The 19,300-nt window shown below is 36.6% G+C and overlaps 1 protein-coding gene across 3 annotated transcripts in view; it reads left to right on the top strand.

Annotated features, from left to right (window-relative positions):
• Positions 1-5,944: 5,944 nt before the first annotated feature.
• Positions 5,945-19,300, top strand: part of GABA-B-R2 (gamma-aminobutyric acid type B receptor subunit 2) — a 312,110-nt gene continuing 298,754 nt past the window's right edge. For all 3 annotated transcript variants that reach the window (XM_090388971.1, XM_090388970.1, XM_090388969.1), the window contains exon 1: positions 5,945-6,656. In XM_090388971.1, the coding sequence (XP_090245097.1) occupies positions 6,393-6,656 (264 nt within the window). In that variant the 5' untranslated portion in view covers positions 5,945-6,392. The remainder of the gene's footprint in view (positions 6,657-19,300) is intronic.

The following is a 19,300-nucleotide window of genomic DNA, read 5'->3' as shown; positions in this document are numbered from 1 at the left end:
TCGATCGTAGCATTTTTCATTGACAATCTCATCTCCTCGAATGTCTATGAGCATGTTTATGGTTGTGTACCCGTGGCTGCTAGATTCCAGAACTCTATGCCTGTTACTCGGGGTTGTCCCCAGGGCTGAGTCCTGGGACCATTCTTCTGGTCCATCGTCCTGGACGAGTTCCTTGGGATGAACCTCGAGTGCGTGACGTCCTGGGCCTTTGTTGATGACCTAGCGCTAGTTGTCCACGCTGACACAATGACTCAGCTAGAAACTAAATTAATTCTCTTAAAGGGATCTCTCCAGCTTAGAAGACTACCAACAATCAAGATAGATGATACCCCCACTCAGATTATACCCGGAAGTCAAATATCTTGGAACAGTAATAGATAAGAAGCAGACGTTTCACCAACATCCACTAAGACAAAGAAGTATAAGGATATGATATCAGCAGGGCAGACTGGGGGTTCAAGAGAAGAGCACCTGCATTACTATACAAGGCAGTTTTCCTGCATATAGTTTGCTGTGGTGCAGCACTTTGGTGTATCAAGGCCGCCCTGGATAGAAATCAAAGGTGGCCCCTTTCACAAAACACTATGCCGTTTAGTACTTCGGTAGAACTTAACTAACTATCAACGGAAGTGTCCAGATATTAATGGTGAGTAATCTATATACTGATTTTCAGACTACTCAAGTTCTTTAAGTAGACTATGTCTGTGGTTACTGTAGTCCGGTCTTCTTTATTTTGGATGGTGTTTATTATCTTAAAATCATCGGCAGTTTTAGTGAAGAAATGGATACCTGCTATGAAAAGGAGTCCTGACAGTTTTCGAGGCTTCTATGACTGTAATTATAAATTCATCGTGTGATTCTCCATTTTTTTTAGGTTTATAATGGTTTGCATATGGAGTTTTCTGACTAGTATTCAGAAACCAATTGGGAGAAGGCCGATATGTATTTCTATACATGAGAGACAAAGCATGTTATTTGAGTATGAGAAAAAATGATACGAAGAAAAATGCAAAATCCAATTTTAGTAGTTTTATAGAGTATTTTGGCGATAATCTTATTTTCAGATCCAGCGATGTCATCATAAGGGAGTTTACAGATTGAGTTATCTCAAAATGGGAACACTGAAAGAGGTTCCATAACCAATCTTCAGACAAATCTTATATCAGAGAGAGAGAGATGAAATATCCTGTCTCAATAAGACTCGCCCCTCCAGAACCTAGATAAAATATCTGAGAAAGAATTTGATTCGTGTTTCATTGAAACAGACATGATTGGTTTAAGGCTCGATGCATGTAGATGAGTATGGATTCGAGCGAAATATCAGAGAGACATCAGGATAACCGAGATGTTGAGATTCATGAAAAGAAGAGAATATATTGAGAGAGAGCTGATAATCATCTTCGCAAGGAAGAAGATTGCTTATTTTGGTATGAAGCGTATAAGTGCACAGGTGTATAAATTTTTAAGGTTTAAAATATTTCAGGTTGTTGTCTTAACAGTGAAAAATAATAAATATTCATAAAAAGAATTGAACTGCTGAAGAATATAAAATGGATTCAAATTTTTTAAATTTATTATGGATTGTTAGCTTTTCTGCACTGTGCAATCTACAGAGTGATAATCTAAGATTTTAAGTAAAAGACAGGAGGAGATTGTCAAATCTCATATCAGCTTAATCTTTTAAGGTCGTCTTTAAGAATCAACATTTCTAGCTACGTAAAAACCATGGCTGCAACATGACACTGTAAATCAGTGTATTTTTACAGTTTATTGTACTAGGGGCGGTCCATAAGTATTTACCATGAGAAAGAATTTGAGTTAGAGTTATCCGTAGCCGAGTGGTCAGCAGCAGGAGTGAAGTAGCACACGCTCTTTGAGTAGACCGGGGTTCAAGCCCCTGACTGCTAAATATGGTCGATTTGCCAACCGCACTGGGCCAGCGTGGCAGGTTATGGTCCAATTCCCTCAACATGAATTGTTGAGCAGGCTTGCATCCTGCAGTGGGTTGATGATAATGGCTGCAGTTTTATATATACAATACACATTTATTTGTTTTTCTAGATCCATATGTTACTGAACTAGAGCCATGAATACAGCGAGAGGTGGTATGCTGGAGAAGGTTGAGAACGATCCTTTGTAAAATTTCTTATTTTGCAAGGCAAAGAAGCAGAACAAATCCATGAAGAAAATGAAAGCTGTATATTGCACATCATGAGATTGCGAAAGATTGAAAACGATAGTTCGGGTATGGACGAATCAGTGTGCGTCTAAAAGAAGAAAGACCCATCTCAGTGTTCCAGGAAGGAGTTATGCAGAACACTCTTTCAAAATGAAAGAGTGTTCCGCACAATTGTTGGAGCTTTGTAGAGAGAATGTTGATGAGTTTTTAAGAAATTGTGACAATGGATGCTAGACAGATCACTTTGAATCAAAAACAAAACAGATGAGTGGAAACTTTCATCTTCACCAACCCCAAAAAAGTCAAAGTTCAATTGTCTTTCAACAAGGTCATATTGTAGGTCATGTTAGAGAATATGCAGTCCCACCTTATTCTTCTGAACTCTCACCACCATCCTTCTTCCTCTTCCCCAAATCAAAGAAACCATTATGGGGCCGCAAATTGCAGAATGATGAGGAGGTCATTAATGAAGTGAAACCTGGTTTTCTGCTGAAAGTCAGGAGTTATCTTCAAGAGAGCTTATCCACAAATGGGAAAAATATGTCTCTCTAGAAGAGTAGCTGCTTAAAGGAGAATAAAATTGCCACCCGAGTTTTAAAGCCATAACTGAAATATTTCTATGTGAGGGCAAATACTTATCCGCTGCCCCTCGTATACAGAGAACAAGATTTATCTTGTTCTTAAATTCTTGTTATTTGAATCTATCGTTCTCGATCTAAATTATACGCTTCCATTGCTCATTAATGTCGTTTTTATCAAAAACTAAGCTTACTGATTTCATACTGTGACATGCTACTTTTTAAACCAATTTATCTACCTTTCCAGTGCATTTTCTCTCTCTCTTTTCAAAAATATGCAATGTTGTTTCTTAATTAAAGTTGCAAGTGCCCCTTTACACTTGTTCTTTACACTTTTATCTGATATATTTTGTTTTATTCTTAATGAGATATCAACAAGTTTGTCTCTTCAGGAGATGGGCATGCAGCGCATGATAAAAGAAGGACAATTAAACCTTTATGTGAGAGACACAAACTGGCAGATATATTACAGTTTAAAATAAGCGGCTTTGTTACCATAAAATATGTATTTTTTAGTAAATTACATTGTTTAATTAGCCCATTACAAAAGAAAGCTCTTCCATTTCAATTAAAATCATCCTTCATAACTACGAACATTCTTTCAAGCGTTTAATTTATTAAAATGTTGTTCGGAAAGTATATGTAGTTGTAGGTTGAGAGGACGTTAAGAGGGAAAGGGTTGCAGTGTATACAACAGAGCCCCTTTTTCCCATTTACGCTTCCTTAGCCAGTTTTCTCTCTGACTGATCGCTGAATGTGAAGGTGGATAGCGTCTTATCTTCAATCTTCCCAATTAACCGGCAAAGTAAAGCAAGACCGTTTTCTTTCCCTTGACGCTATTATATGAATGAGGATCTTCTAATGGCTACCAATCCTATTTACAGTTTTCCTAATGAAAGTAAGCCGGACTTTTGGCTACGGTTTCACAAGAACAAATTCCGAGTATTAAATCACGAATCAAAGTCTGAAACCAGCTGTGATATTCTGTCCAATAGAAATTAATTCACAGAGAAATTAATTCACAGAGAAATTAATTCTGTCCAATAGAAATTAATTAATTCAATTATTTTGGAATGAATGAGGGCCCCCAGGTTTGTCAAAACCAAATGCTATTCTTAGGCCCGATGACAGATTCAAAACAGGATCTAAAAACGTCAACGATACGTTGAAAGATTATAGTAGTTAATATAATTTGTAAATATTCTATTCACGTGATTTATTGGTGTTTCTTGTCAGTAATTCAGTATAGTACAGCTATCAGATATTCTAAGAAAGAAATATACTTATCCAAGATGTCTTCCAGCGATGGTTGGAATAATATAGGAATAATACAGAAGTATCAAGTGTAAACAGATCTAACCCTTTCAAATAGTTGTGAATTCAGCTACTGTTCTGATTCAACTAAACATTTATTTCTATGCACTGCACGCTGTCGTCATGCTCATTTGTTTTCAACTCTCTGATTATATCGCTTCTAAATACGATACATATGGCAAAGTGTTGTCTTTTTTTTACAGATTTGTATATGCAATATTGCTGATACGAATGAAAAACTTCGTGTCTTGTCAGAGTAGGATCTGCACGTAATATAACTGGATAACTATTATAACAGTGTAGGAAAAATTGCGTACTTGAATATTTTATTTTTAGTTTAAAGTGAGTTTAATTGAATCGAAAGCTCTACAGATGTTTCCCACAGCGCTCGGTTGGGTGGTATGCACATTTTTTACAAATGTGGTGAAATAATATTGTAAAAATAATCCGTATATTATGAATTATGGTGTCTAATATTTTTGAGATGCTATTGTTTGCGTTATTGGTCTTTCATTTAACACAATGACAATACCTTGAACAACACAACAGCTTTAACACGACTGCGTGCGACTGACGTACTATACGCCAATGATTTTGTAGAGAAAAGCAGTCACACGAGTTAGCTGCGATGGCGTATTGCATCATGCATACAACAGACTTCGTCTTGGAACTTAATATATATGTACAGTATATATATATATATAATGCCTTAGAGAGAAAAAGATTGTAGCCAAGAATGCAATTATATTTCTTGTAAGTTATAATATTGGAGGACGGTTATTTCTGCTCGTACAATTTGAGGGTTACAACACCAGAAATAAACGTAACATTTCTTATTCAGATTTTCCAATTTGTCTATTTCTTCTCCACTGGAAAACCATTGATTGGATTATGTCAAACTCTGAATCTGATAATTCAGAAGATGATACTGACTATTGCCAACCATAAGGTTTCGGTTCGTCATCAACCAAACTTTTTTTCTACAAAGTGAGGGAAATGATCTGGCGAAAGAATCGTGCCCGCAGGTTCTGTAAATGTTTTGGGATCGATCCAGAACTTTAAGCCAAGAACTTGCTCTCTCCAACTATTTTTCTGTAGAAAACACTGAGTTGTATATTTTTAGAGGATGCTCTAAATGTTTATTTTTCCCGATGAAGAGAAACGTTCACCCACTTAGCGTTTTTGCTCATTTAGTTGAAAAATTAAAAAAAAAAAATCCACAGTAACACGCCATTTCAAATCCCAAATGAAATCATGCAATAAAAAACTCAAGTATACTATAAGTAATTAATTTAATGTAAATAATTTTTTATGGGATTTGCATATTGGTGTTATTCAAATATTATTAATTATTATAAATGTTTATTAGTTACATAAAAATTACATTTTAAGAAGATCTTTCAAATGAGATGTATTAATACATTGAATTGTAAAAGGAAATAATTTCGAGATAAAAAAAATGAAGAAAACAGTTCGGGAGATAAAAAATCGATAAAAACTGAACTATTCGCACAAGATGGAGGAAATAAGATGCGAAAATCGCACGCCTCTACGGAAACAACAATCTTTCTTCATTAAGTAGGTGGGAACAGATATTTAAATTTGAAATCAGAAGCTAAAATGTCCCGCCTACACGAATTTCTACTCAGGATTAATAAATGAACAGAAACAAATCGCCGAGAGAAATTCCTGGCGAGTTTACACCCATTTTTTAACGCGCGTAACATTTTACGTTATTATTCTGCGTACCGCTCTTTGGGTCACTGTAACTCTCCATCCCGCCACCTGGCGGGTAAATTTCGAGTTTTCGTCTGCATACGCTGACGGTTATGATAAGGGGGAGGGCAGCTGCGCTCAGTCGGGTGGTAGCTATCGGCAGTAGCTGCCTGTGAGTGAGTCGCTCTCTCCGCTGTTTTCGGAGAAGCTCACGGTCTCATCGAAGCAACGATGGGGGTTGCTTCGCAGCTCGCTACTCTTCGCACTTCTTAAAAACATCATTTCAGCCAGAAGAGTCATCAAGTCGGTCGTCGGAGACGTTGGGATGCGACAGGTGGTGGTGTCGTGAGATGCACAGCGGCAGATCAAAAGCAAACTGCGACGCTTTAAGCGCTTATCCTCCACGAGTGATTTGCGCTATCTGAGTCGGCGGCGGCTCCCTTAATAACTGAACAAAAACCCCTGACCGGTATTTCGGCGGCTGGCGGCGGCACCCACCGCCGCTTTGACCTCCGGATGGATACAAGCGCCAGAAACTGTCCGCGGTGATCAACCGAGGAGCTCGTCGGGTTGCAACAGAACCAGTCCCGCTATTCGGCCCTGCCATGACCGTGTCACGGAGACTCCGCTGTACTGTCATCCCCGGTTCAATTCTGTGGACGGGATTATGGATAGCTGTGTTGTCGCCCGGTGTGTATTCCAAGACTAATCTGCCTATCGGAGGTTTCTTTCCCACGACGGCTAACATCTCGGAAGGAGCTATAGGTCGTGGAGTCATTCCCGCTGTCAAGTTGGCGCTGTACCACATCAACAACAGTCCCCGTATCTTGCGTGGCTACCGGCTAGACGTGCACTGGAATGACACAGAGGTAAGCCTTTTAGCCAATCCTTTACTTAAAGCCCTCGCAGTCCATAGCGAACTTTTGCGTTCGTTGTTAACGCCAACGCGCAAAAGAAAGCGTTCAAATATGTGATTGATTTATTATCGCAATGGTCGTCTGCAAATCTTTATTATCGCAATGGTCGTCTGCAAATCTTTATTGTGGCCTTTATTAGGGAGTAGTTGACGAAGAGTAAAAATGCGTTTAAAAATCAATACGTGTCCAAATTTAACCGAAGTAAGAAAGCAAGTAAGGGTGTGTCGGGGGATTGCTTTACAGAAAACAGAATAGTTAAGGCATTTCTAGAGGAGCGGGAGGATGACTACATTTCCTAAGAAACCTGAAAATAGCGGAAATCAATATTGTGCTTTTACAGATGCCTCGAGACCCGTCCTACGTGTGAGTCGTGCAATTTCTTGCTAGAAAGATGGCCGGTCCGCGATCATTATAATTCACCATTTGACATTATATATATTTCAACGCATCTTTAAAAAAAACAAATAAGAATGAGATACACTCCAGCGATTGGTGTGTCTTCTAAAAGCGGGTTTATTAAAGATCGTATCAACATTCCGATATATAAACTAGCAAGCAGGATTTCTCACGAGAAGCAAATCTGGTGTTTGGCCAGGTGTTTAAAAATAAAACGGTGTTCTACAGGAGTTAACTTTCTGACAGAATGTATGCATTTTTGACATCAACTGCGCAGGTGAAATACGGATATTGATCTGACTATCGTGGGGAAAGAGTTCTTATATTTTATGCTTTCTCTCTCTTTCTCTGTGGAGTTCTCCTAAAACTTGTCGCCGCTATATTTTGCGAAGGTATGCTTATAGTTCCGAAAAATAGATTAAATGTTACGCGCAAAGTTATGTCCCTAGTCTGATCAAGTCAACATTAGCGTATTAATATTTGACAGTGCGTTGGCTGTTTTATCCTTTGAAAGATAATGTAAGCGTAGGTTTTGTTTATGTGCAGTCTCTCTCTCTCTTCCTAAACTGAATAATTTAATAAACCATATTACATTTAATTATGAGTTGTGTAATATAAATGCTAAATACTCTGTTAACGCGTATTTTAAATTAGGCACTCATTGTTATCCGAAAACTGTCCGAGTAGTAGCTACTGCTGAAGGCTAATGTCCACTGATATAATTACTCTAATTTCTAAAGTGCTAAATTGTTAAAGTGAGTTTCCAATTTGGAGCGTTAAGTCAGTTTGTAAGGGTTCGCTGTTTACGTAGTTGGATTTTGATTAGCACTGCGAGAGGAGGTAATTTTAATGAGCAATGCTGAATTTGAATTTATAATATTTAATTGGGAATTGTTCGTAATCTATGGCTACAGATCTTTAGTGTTCAATGCGTAATTTTTGAATATTCATCATGATAATTCTGAATGGAATTTTGTAGAGTAATTAAGGATTTTTAAATGGATTGGAACAGCATGATTGAAACACAGTTCGAAAGAAATTTGAGAAGACTTAGAATTTGACAAAATTCCAGCTCAGACAAATAAGATGGTAAACTTTGATACGTAATTTTAGTTTGTTATTTGTACAGTGTGGGATATTTTGTATACTTCGATAGCAAGCGATACGCTGTTTTACTAATGAGGACTGTGGATTATATTCGTAACAAGGGGATGATTGATTATTCTATTAATAATAGCTGATAATAAAGTAGATACCGAAAGTATGAAGGAGAGATATTTAAAATAGATATCTGCAGGAGAGGCTGTTTATGGAATAATAATTTCTGCAGGTCTCATTATAAGGTACTGTGTGTTACAGAATTAATCATTAGCCCTGGAGATCATGTGATGTAGATCTAAGTTTAGGGTCGAGTATACAATAACTGAGTGGGGACAGTGATGACCATTTAAAGAACGAAAACAAAAACAGTATAATATTTGGTATCATTAAAGGGATTATCAGGTATATTTATGAACTTAACATTATTTTGTGGCTAGGAGAGTGTACTATTCTAGAAACACGAAAATTAGGTACAATGGCATAATGTCAATGTTCGCGAAATTTTTCAGACCATAAACTTGAACTTAGATCTTGTATTACAAGCAGGCGGTCGAGTGCTATGCACCTCTGGTATCTCCGTAGAGTCGGACCTGTTTATGTTTCAATCAAACACTACGTCTATTACAGCAAACAAAATCCAAAAAGAAAAACATGTGGATAATCCAAAAGGAAGTGAACTCATTAAGTTACAGTAAATTCGCCATAAACCAACCTCAATCGCTTAATGTCTTATAAAATAACATGAAAAAATTGTATGTCAGTATCTTATGCAGTTTATAAAATTTAAGTTCTTATATTGGTAGGCGGAAGAAGAATGAAGATCCACAAATCGAACATCGTCCAGTTTCATGCCCTCTTTGGTCAAATTTTTGACCAAAGAGGGCATGAAAGAATAACTAGAGTGTTTTGGGAAATATCGCCCAGTTATGCTACTGTCATTAGATGGTCGGCAGGGTTCAAAAGGGGACGGGAGGCATTTGAGGAAGATCCAACGTCTGGTCAGCCATCTAAAGCAATCACTTCTGAAACAACTGCCATCGTTGATGAAAAAAATTTGGAAAGCAAAGAATTGGAGTGTTTGAAATTGAAAAAGTACTTAACATTTTCCATGGAAGCATTTTAATAATAATAAATGAACATTTGGAATGTCCAAAGTTCGTGCAAGATGGGCTCTAGAAATTTCCCATTCATGGCAAACGTCACACTGCTAATCCACATTGATTTTTTTATCCGTTTGGTGACTGGTGATGAACTTGACTACATTTTTATGATCCTGAATCCAAATTAGAAAGCATTCGGTGGAAGCACAACGGGATCACTACCCTCGAAAAAGTTTCGAACTCAACGATCAGCTGGGAAAGTGTTGGTCTCAATATCCTGGAACACAAAAGGACTCTTGTCAAAAGGACCTTGCACATAAAACCACAATAACGGAGGAATATTATGCTAGCCTTGTGCCAAAGTTAAAAGCTGCAAGTCTGGAAAAAAGCGAGAAAAGTTGGTCATCGGGTTTTGCTTTTCCTTGACAACGCACCTACCTGTACACAAAGCTCGGGGTTGCACAGGCCAATTTTGTTCACATTCACTTGAATATGAGCAAAATTTGATTTGTTCACATTCAAGTGAATTTGAACAAAATTTTCTGTAGAAGCTTAGTCTGATGCACGAAGAATTTTTTAAAGGACTAAATTGTTTACAGATTATTCTATACAGTAAGTGTATTGAACTTCGGGTTGAATACACTGAAAAAATAAGAAAAATAATTTTATATCTATGCCTTTTATATTCCGTTCCCAAAACAGACTCTTTCAACTCAGCAATTATTTGTACCTGTAATGGAGGCCCAGTATTAAATACTAGTATATCAATTACTAAATTAATAGGAACCTATTAATACTAAATAATAAAATAATAATATTAAACTGCTAAATACTAAAATGCTTCTATTAATCTTAAAATGCTAACTTACGACTAACCTGACCTCGTCTTCCTGTAACCTCATCACCTTCCTAAGAACAAGAATCAATCTAATTTTGTGCGAGTTGAAAATTTTAAATAACTCGCGGGAGAACTCTACTTCATCAACATGAGTGGGTACCTACATCCTCAATGGAAGTGTTCCTTTAGAATTCCTACACTCTCCAACGTTTCTCTTCTCCAAAATAATGGTGGTGATGTGGTGGGGTCCCAAATTTCAACTCCCAGGTGCATTCAACGTTGGTATGGCAACATGGGGAAGGCACTATTCTGCATATTTGAATTTCTTTTCATCTTATGTCATTTATGTATCGCTGTTTTGCAAGAAGATAAGAATATATCTACATAGCGAGAAGTTCACTATAAAAATACTAAAATCTATTTTCTTTTTAAAGTCTGAGTCAAGGTAATTCCACTGTCAACCACTACTTCAGTGAGAGACTACAACTTCAGGTCTTAAACATTTATCGCTTATTGAAATGCCCTCTGCGAATAAACTCAGGTAACGTTTATCGTATGAGGAATGACAAGTACAAGCTGAGATGAATGCAGTTATAAATAATTCAACCTAGATGACATTGTGTGATGTGTTTATTCCGAAAGATGGTCTTTGAACAAATTTTATGAAGCGGATGCTTTCATATTTCTTTTATTCTTTCTTAATTTTCCTCCTTTGAAGAAAGAATAAATGATAGAACGCATCACCAAATATTCACGATCTTCAGAGAAAATAAACCGCTATTGTATCAATAATATATTCATTTATTACAACGGAGGCAGACGTTTCGCTCGTTTTGTAAAATCTACACGAATCAGCATTATTATTGTTCAAAAACACGCACCTCGAATGACACAGATGAAATCTTCTAGGGGCTAAAAAAAACTTCATTGTCGTAGAATGATAATGTACTATTGGCCCTCCCTATTTCCGAAAATGGAGTCAGTAAAATTGTGCAGTTCTTGCAGCACTAAGATGGAATAAAACAACGATATTATTCTCTGGGATGGAGATATATGAAGCCATCAGCACCCATATGTTTGAACGAAGATAAGGAGCAAAACAATAAATAAGAATAATAGCAAAATAGCATATCATCATATCTTTTTCAGGAATTTTCAAAGACAATTCCAAGATAATCGTACAAAGTGAAATATTTTTATGGCAGAATTCTTGTATCTTGTATTATGAGGATACGTCGCGCATAGGCTTTTTTTTTAACAAACTCCAGTTGCATCATCCTTCATTCTCTTAAAATATTGTAATTATTTAAATCAGGCTGACCGTTCTCTTCAGAACTTCATATCGTCTTCCTAAATGATCCTTATGAAGACAGTAAACTCTGTTGCTATCATTAAAATCATCTCCCTAATTCCCTCAAAAATACCTTGTATACTTTACAAAGTTCACTTCACCAGGCTACTTCAAATGGATAAATTATTTCTCTGCAGAGATCTCTGGTATAAATCATTCGTCACCTTTAAAACGAGTTGCGTAGGTATTGAACTACTTAAAGTAATCGGTACTTCCTTAATAAACTGCACTATTTCCAAAAACACTCCCTTGTTCAGAAAGAGAAGTATACTGCTTGAAGTTGTGCTGGTGAGGGGCAGCTTGTGATAGTAGCGAGTGCGCCATATGAAAGACTTGCAACGTTTTCAAAAAAAAATTGCTCATTTTGAAAAAAAAAAATAGTCGTGGTCTCCAGTACCATTTACAGAAAAAAATAATACTAGAAACTAAATTTTATCCATTTGAAGTAGTGCAATATGGATGCAACTCTTTGTGAAAACGGAGGGCACACCTCATGCAAGAGCTGAATAAAAATATTGATGTGTTAGAATACAATAATGTAAACTAGAAAAATCCATCTGTGTGGCAGACATCATTTTAAGGGGCTCAAAACAAAATCGTTTTTTAGTTGATTTCATTGTCCTAGTAGCATCAACAATTTTGATTGTTCTATAATTCATCGATTATGTTAATGAGTGAAATTACGCGCTTCCTCATTTACTACTTCTTCCCTTTGGTTGGCTGAACATCCATGACATCACTTCTGATATCCTTAAAACCGTAAAAAAAACCCAGAAAATTATCATAAAACCGAAAATATCTCCTACAATTAATCGTCGTCTTATAAAACAAAGGGCGTCTAATTTATTTTGCATTTATTAATTAAAAATATGAAGGAAAAAAGCTTCTTTCATTTCTCGCAATTAACTTAAAGATTCAAACCTTTTAAAATAGAGAAAGCCGTCAAATAACGGAAGCGATATCACTTATCAAAAATGAACTTGGGTTACAAATCCAGTTGCACACAATCAAACAGGACACCAATCAGAAAAAAACTTTAATTAAAATCATATGTTTCCATTTAAAATGATCCGTTCCAAATGACATTAGAAAAATTGCAAACAGAATTTTTACACAAATAGTTTTTATATAATATTTTTATATTATATTAATAGAATTTTTTATACAAATAGTTTTAATTTTTAGTGGAGTTGTGCAAAACGTTGAAAATAAGAGAGTAAACAGAAAGGAGTCCAACAGTGTTTTTCCTTCTTTCATGTACTCAAGTAATTTACTCATGTAAAGATCATAAACTCAGCATTAAATTCTTTCTCATCCCTAACATTATAAGCAGTACAGAAATGTTGAGAACTGATTTTATGCATTCCCTAGTCCTGCGATAGACTACTATTTAATGTACCGCGAAATGCTAAGCTTATCAAAAATCTCTCCTACTGGACTATGGAAGATATGCACGCATTCCGGAAGAGCTTTAGAATACTGAATAAGCAAGAGATGTAGTAGGGAGGATTGCATTGTGGTGCACAGTAAGTATATGTGTGTAATTCCTCTGTGATCTGTTTCTCAGCTACCAGCGGAAATAATTAAAGAACTTTACCACTTTATCGAGAGAGAGAGAGAGAGAGAGAGAGAGAGAGAGAGAGAGAGATTACACGTAGAGTTTAATGTGTGTATTTCTGATGGAAAGGATCCTCACAGTTCTATTAGAAATCATACCATTTCTGTGTAAGATTTCTGTTCTTATCTGTTTAAGGAAACTGAAGTAATAAATGGAGTTGTCATTATCAGTTTTAGTTTTTCTGCCTTTCGCTGTCGCTTATTCTTTTTATTTATTTACAATAAATGCATTCTCACTGTTAAGTTACAAATTCCAATATCAGCAATTTGCAAACAAAAAATTGCTAGACTGCTAAAAAGATGATACCGGCTTTTCTCGGCATAGTAATGAATGGATTAACATCACAAATGACCCAAGAGAATTCTCATACCGAAGAATGTAGCTGAGATAATTACCTCAGTTTTTGTAGGCTAGGATAATTGTCATATATAAACCCCTTTTATGTAAAAAAAATAAAAAAAGTACAATCTGTTGAATTCCAATTTTTTTTTACTTAGATGGGCCCATTTTCAGATAACTTTTATTTGCTTCGTTATAGCAAATTATATGAATAAACTTCAAAATTAGTCTCGTATTTTTATACACATTTTTAAAAATATTATTGAACGTGTGTAAATTAATTTGTGTTCATTTAATGCAAATTGGAAAATGGTGTGTCGCGCTATTTATTTTAAAAATAATCGGGTTGGCGATAAGTCTTAAAAATTATATTTCTGGATAAGAATTAGGCTGGAATAAAAGTAATTTTAAACGTAAATTAAAATAAATAAATATAACACTGAAAATCAGTTTAAAAGAAAAACTGGCAAGTCTCATTGGCAAGTGTTTTCCCTTTTACTGAACAGAAGGAAATAAAGCATATATAGACATTGAAATCTAACAGATAGAAGCGAATCAAATAGATTTTTTTTAAATATTAGTTTATTCAAATTATTTGTAATTTCTGCATGAAATAACAAAATTATTCGCTACAATATACCAAGGAAAAAAAAAACTTGCTACGAGGGAAAAAATATGAATAAGAAGTGATATGTAAAGTGTCGATGGAGTATATTTATTTTTCTTTGTATGCAGAGTAAGACATGTCTGGAACATCATATTTTTCACCACCACTTAATTTAGCTCTGCAAGTAGAAGCGTGGTGAAGACCGCTAAAACTGATAGATAAAGGGAGACACCTTCTTTGGCGATAATATCCCTAGAGCTCACCGTCTTCGCGACTGACGGACGTGACATCGCTTCATGCACTGAAGAAGACGGAAAAATACTAAGAACATGTGGATACACTACAAATGCGTGATATTCAAAGTGGGAAGTCGATTTATATGGAATTTTACACTCCAATACAGTCTTATTCCTTCGTTTAAATTATTTTAAATATTGAATATATACATATATGGATAAAAAATACATAATCAATCAAAAAATGAGCAAGCGCAATTCAGAAGAATTAACTAAACGAATAAGATAAGGATACTCATACTGTTAGAAGAATATGTACAATATTCCTCCAGTCCTTCAAACACCGGGTGAAAAGAAACTTTGACGATTTTGTTTCTCTATTCGACCGGCTTATTTCACATCTTTTTAAGGAATAAAATATGTAAATGTGACAGAAATTTTAAGGCCACTGAGAGGAAACCAAAAATTAATTTTGCAAACATTGGAAAATCACTTCGTCGGGCAGTGAAAGAAAAACTCCATATGAAAAATATCAAGATTGGCAGCAGAAATTTTTTTTACAGAATGATTGGATATCGTTGTTCATTTTAAATTTAAGAAAATATAAATCATTCACACATTTTAATATAATAATTATTTTTAAACATATTTATTAATGTCATTATAAATTATCTATATAAAATATTATAAATAAAAAATATAATAGAAAAAAGCGAATGATTTTTAAAAAAGCGTATATTTTTAACACAAAACATTCTTACTATGACCACTTCTGTGTTTTTTTTGTTTTTTTTTCGGGCAGAATATTTTAAACTGCATTAAATAAATAAATATTGCACTGATCTTAGACCACCTGATAGAGCAAATTCCTTAACCGCGAGTTGCATAAGTATTGCACTATAAAAATGACATCACCCTTTCGATTATGTTATTTACTTATCATTTGTCACTAGTCTGTGATTTACCTAAAATTCAAAGATTTTTGAAGGGTGGGCTTCAGCCTCCCCTTTCATTTTCTCGTGTACGGCCTGTGGTTTTAGATGCGTACCGCCACTGACTTTTTATTTTATTTAACTGTACTGTCAAGTACTTGTGAAAGCTACTAATTTTTAACGTGCGAGCTCTCCCCCATCCCCCCCAAAACAAAGTTTCTGGGTGTGTCACTCTAAGACCATTGCAATTACTGAAATTTACCCTGCTCGCCTTAAAAAATGCATGAGGGGACGAAATAATCCAAGCACTATCACATAAATACAGTATTAATCTATAAAACGCATATAGTAGATGTAACTTTTTGTTTGGTTAAATATTATAAAGTAATATAATTAATGAACTCTCATAAATAATGGTTATAATATACAGCGAAAACATTTACAAGGAAATAGTGGGGATAACAACTTTTAAAATATCTTATATTTTCAACACCAAAGCATTCTCAATACACACTTAGTGATCACTGAATTATGACCACCCCTATGAAAACTGAATGCAACCCGTTGACCACGTGAGGTACGAGAGTGCGGAGTTAGTCGACCTATGTAGCATAGATAAGGTGTCAGTGGTTCAATAGGTAGTAAATTTTACAAATTCCGAGCGTGATGGGTAAAAAGAAAGATTTATCGGACTTTGATAAAGAACATATTGTGGGTGCTCGAAGAGCTGCTGCCTCGATTTCCCAAACGGCTGACCTTCTGGGGTGTTCGATAGCCGCCGTAGTTGAAGTGTACAGGACTGGTGTCAAAATGGTCAAAAAACGACCGGACGACTCCTACAGCGCAGAACAGGCGCAGCGCTTTTGAACATTTGACTACCCAATACAACATTGGCCAACCCGGAACAATATCTGGCATGACCATGCGTCGCACGCATGCACGCCAGCAAACGACCGGTATAGCATCCTCGCTTAACCAATGTTCATCGGCGTAAAAGACTTGCCTGGTGGAAAGAGCATACAAGTTGGACGTTAGAAGACTGGAAGAAGGTGTGCTGGTCGGACGAGTCACGTTATTTACTCCACACCATGGATGGTCGTGTACACATTTTGCGTCAACAACATGAGGCTCTTGATCCGTCATGCACTGGATCAAAAGAGTAGGCCGGTGGAGGCGGTTGTATGGTTGGGGCATGTTTCACTGGAAGGAACTTGGACCACTGGTGCATGTGGAACAACGTATCAGTGGACTCCGCTATCATCAACTGCTTGCTGACTGTGTATACCCCGCTCGCTATGTTACACTTTTTCCCGAATGGCGATCGTGTCTTCCAAGATAAAAATGCCCCAAGCCATCGAGCACTTGTTGTGCAGGAATGGTTTGAGGAACACAGTTCTGACTTCTAGCATATCGAATGGCCTCCGAACTTCCCCGATATCAATCCCATAGAGCACTTGTGGGACACTATGGAAAGGCATAGCAGGCTTCTGGATACACCAATCACCTCCATACCTGCATTGCTGACCTCATTACACACAGCTTGGTTGGCCATACCTCCCGAACGCTTCCGACATCTTGTTGAATCAATGCCACGTCGGATAGCTGCTTTACTGAGGGCAAATGGGGGACCTACGAAGTATTAGGTAGCTGGTCATAATTCAGTGATCACTCAGTGTAACTTCTGTATTTTATCCATATTGTAAGTAGCAGAAGCATGGTGATCTTTGGCCAGCAAGTTCCTAATCTTAGGAAAAGGCCTTTTGCTTCGTGTTCTGTAGTATGTAAAGAATATTGTCACATCCGAAAGAACAGAAACTAAAACATTTAATAAGTTAGGATACATTATTAGATGTTTTAGTTCCTGCTGCTCTTTCAGATGTGACAATATTCAATACATAAGTTCCTAATCTGTTGGTTTTATATTTCTCAATTCTTCGTGAGGAAAGCTGAGGTCCCAATATTATTAGGAAATATCTTAGAAGGCTAGTGTGGTGTGAATTGCAGTAGCGTCAGCAGCTGATTTTCAACTGTAATATTACCACAATTAAACAGCGAGAGATAAAGTATACAGAGCAACACGATCCATTACACTGCAATGGAGATCTAAACCGGACGCATCCTTTGTGGATATTAAATGGACTACGCGTGCGCGTCCACACATGGTGACATCCGAAATAGAATCTTGTGCATTTACAAAGCTACCGTTTTCAGATCCCGTTTGCAAAGCGCGTATGTGATATGACTACTCCAGAATTGCTAATTTCTCACTCTACCAGTTGATACGGAAACCACCACAAACTTGCAAATACGTTTTGGCTGTTAAACTAATGTCCTAATCGAAATAAGTTTCAGAGCTCACCGGTGTGCGGGTAATTACAATCTATCTTAGTTAAAGTGCTCTTTTTCGCAATTTTTCCCTCTTTCTCTGAGGTAATGAAGAAGGCTACGCATGCTGACGGGTCCTCGGGGTATATGCATATTTTATAATGCATGTAGCGTTCATGTATCCCAGTTTGCTAGCTAACATCTGCCAAAAATGCAGACAGGAAGAACTATTAAATATGTAACAAGCGACTTCACCGAAATATCCTTCTATAATTAAGTTGTCCTTCACAGAACTCTGTTCGGAAGCAAGCATTAGTCAATCCATCATAGTCCTTTCATTTTCAGAAAAGGTGCATTCTGATGAGAAACTTTCTCAGCTTGAAGTGATTGTCAAACAACTTCCCCATCCAAAATTCGATGTAACAGAAAGTGCCGTGATAAAGTTGACATATTTATGGATATATTATTTGGTTAAATACATAGTGTTTCAAAATTGCACGGAACAAATGTAGAGGCATATTCAATAGCTAAAAATAAGAAAGAAAAAAAAGGTACCTATTAATATTAATCATAAATTACAAAACAAAAAAAAAATTAAATAAACCGCAAAAAGGAAAACATCTAAAGCAACTGTTCAAAATGGCCTCCATTTCTGTTCCATGCAGCAGTATTCTTGATAGTTTCAGCAGCTTCCAAAATGCGATTTCTTATTTTGCGAGGTCATATATGCGTAGTATAATTCACGAATTATTCCATGGAAACCGTTGGTGTGCCATTCCTGAAAGTTTTGCTGGTAAACATAAGGTCACATAACATTTTCATTTTAATATACAGTAACAAATAAAGGAAACGTAATAGCACGTTGATAATGACTACTGGCAACTGGATGGATTTCTTCGGTCCAGTCCTATTTCGAGAGTTGAAAATTTCAATTATTGTAAAACGTGATTAATTCACTAGAATATGGCAAAATGGGCCAATGACAAAAATTTCTGCGTTTCTTAGCGTACTTTTAAGTCGTCTCTCCAGAGCAGCGAAGAAATTTTTCGGCGTATCTGCGAATGGTAGCTACGGAATTTCTATGATCCTCATCGTAAATTAAAATCTTAACAGTTAATAGGCAAAAGTAAACGGATTTTTAGTGTCTCCCACAATATACACTCGGGTGATCACTGAATTGTAACCACCGCATCGTAATGAATTATGTTCTACAGCTCGCAGTATAAAAAGCTGAACGGCTTCGTACTCTAGTGCAGTGGTAATTTGCATATGGTCGTGCAAGTCAAAGTGATAAAATAGCTGTTATTATGGAACATAGTAAAGATATCGCTGAGTTTAAAAAAAGGCATATTAGAGGGGCTCGTGCGTCGGGTGCATCCATATCCGAAACGGCACGTCTTGTCGGTTGCTAACAGCCTACTGTGATTAAGATGTACAAAAAATTGTGTCGAACGGGTCAAACCACCTCCCGCCGACAGAACTGTAAACGATTACGTAAGGTAGATATTCATGATGAGCGAAGGATGCAGCGCTTTGTGCAGGCTCAACTACAGATGGTTGGACACTACAGGACGGGAAACGAGTGTGCCTGTCGGATGAGTCCAAATAGCTAGTATAACACGCCGACGGAAGCCTTCGTGTGTAGCGCAAGCAACACAAGTCCATGGACCCATTGTGCATGGTACCCACTATCCAGGCAGATGGCAGTGGTTGCTTCATATAGGGCATGTTTTGCTGGAAAGAACTAGGATCC

Source organism: Mastigoproctus giganteus, chromosome 14 (genome assembly GCF_048544385.1).
Source record: "Mastigoproctus giganteus isolate SK-2022 chromosome 14, ASM4854438v1, whole genome shotgun sequence".
Taxonomy (NCBI): domain Eukaryota; kingdom Metazoa; phylum Arthropoda; class Arachnida; order Uropygi; family Thelyphonidae; genus Mastigoproctus; species Mastigoproctus giganteus.
Note: the sequence above shows the minus strand (reverse complement) of the source record. Positions and strands in the feature narration are given on the sequence as shown.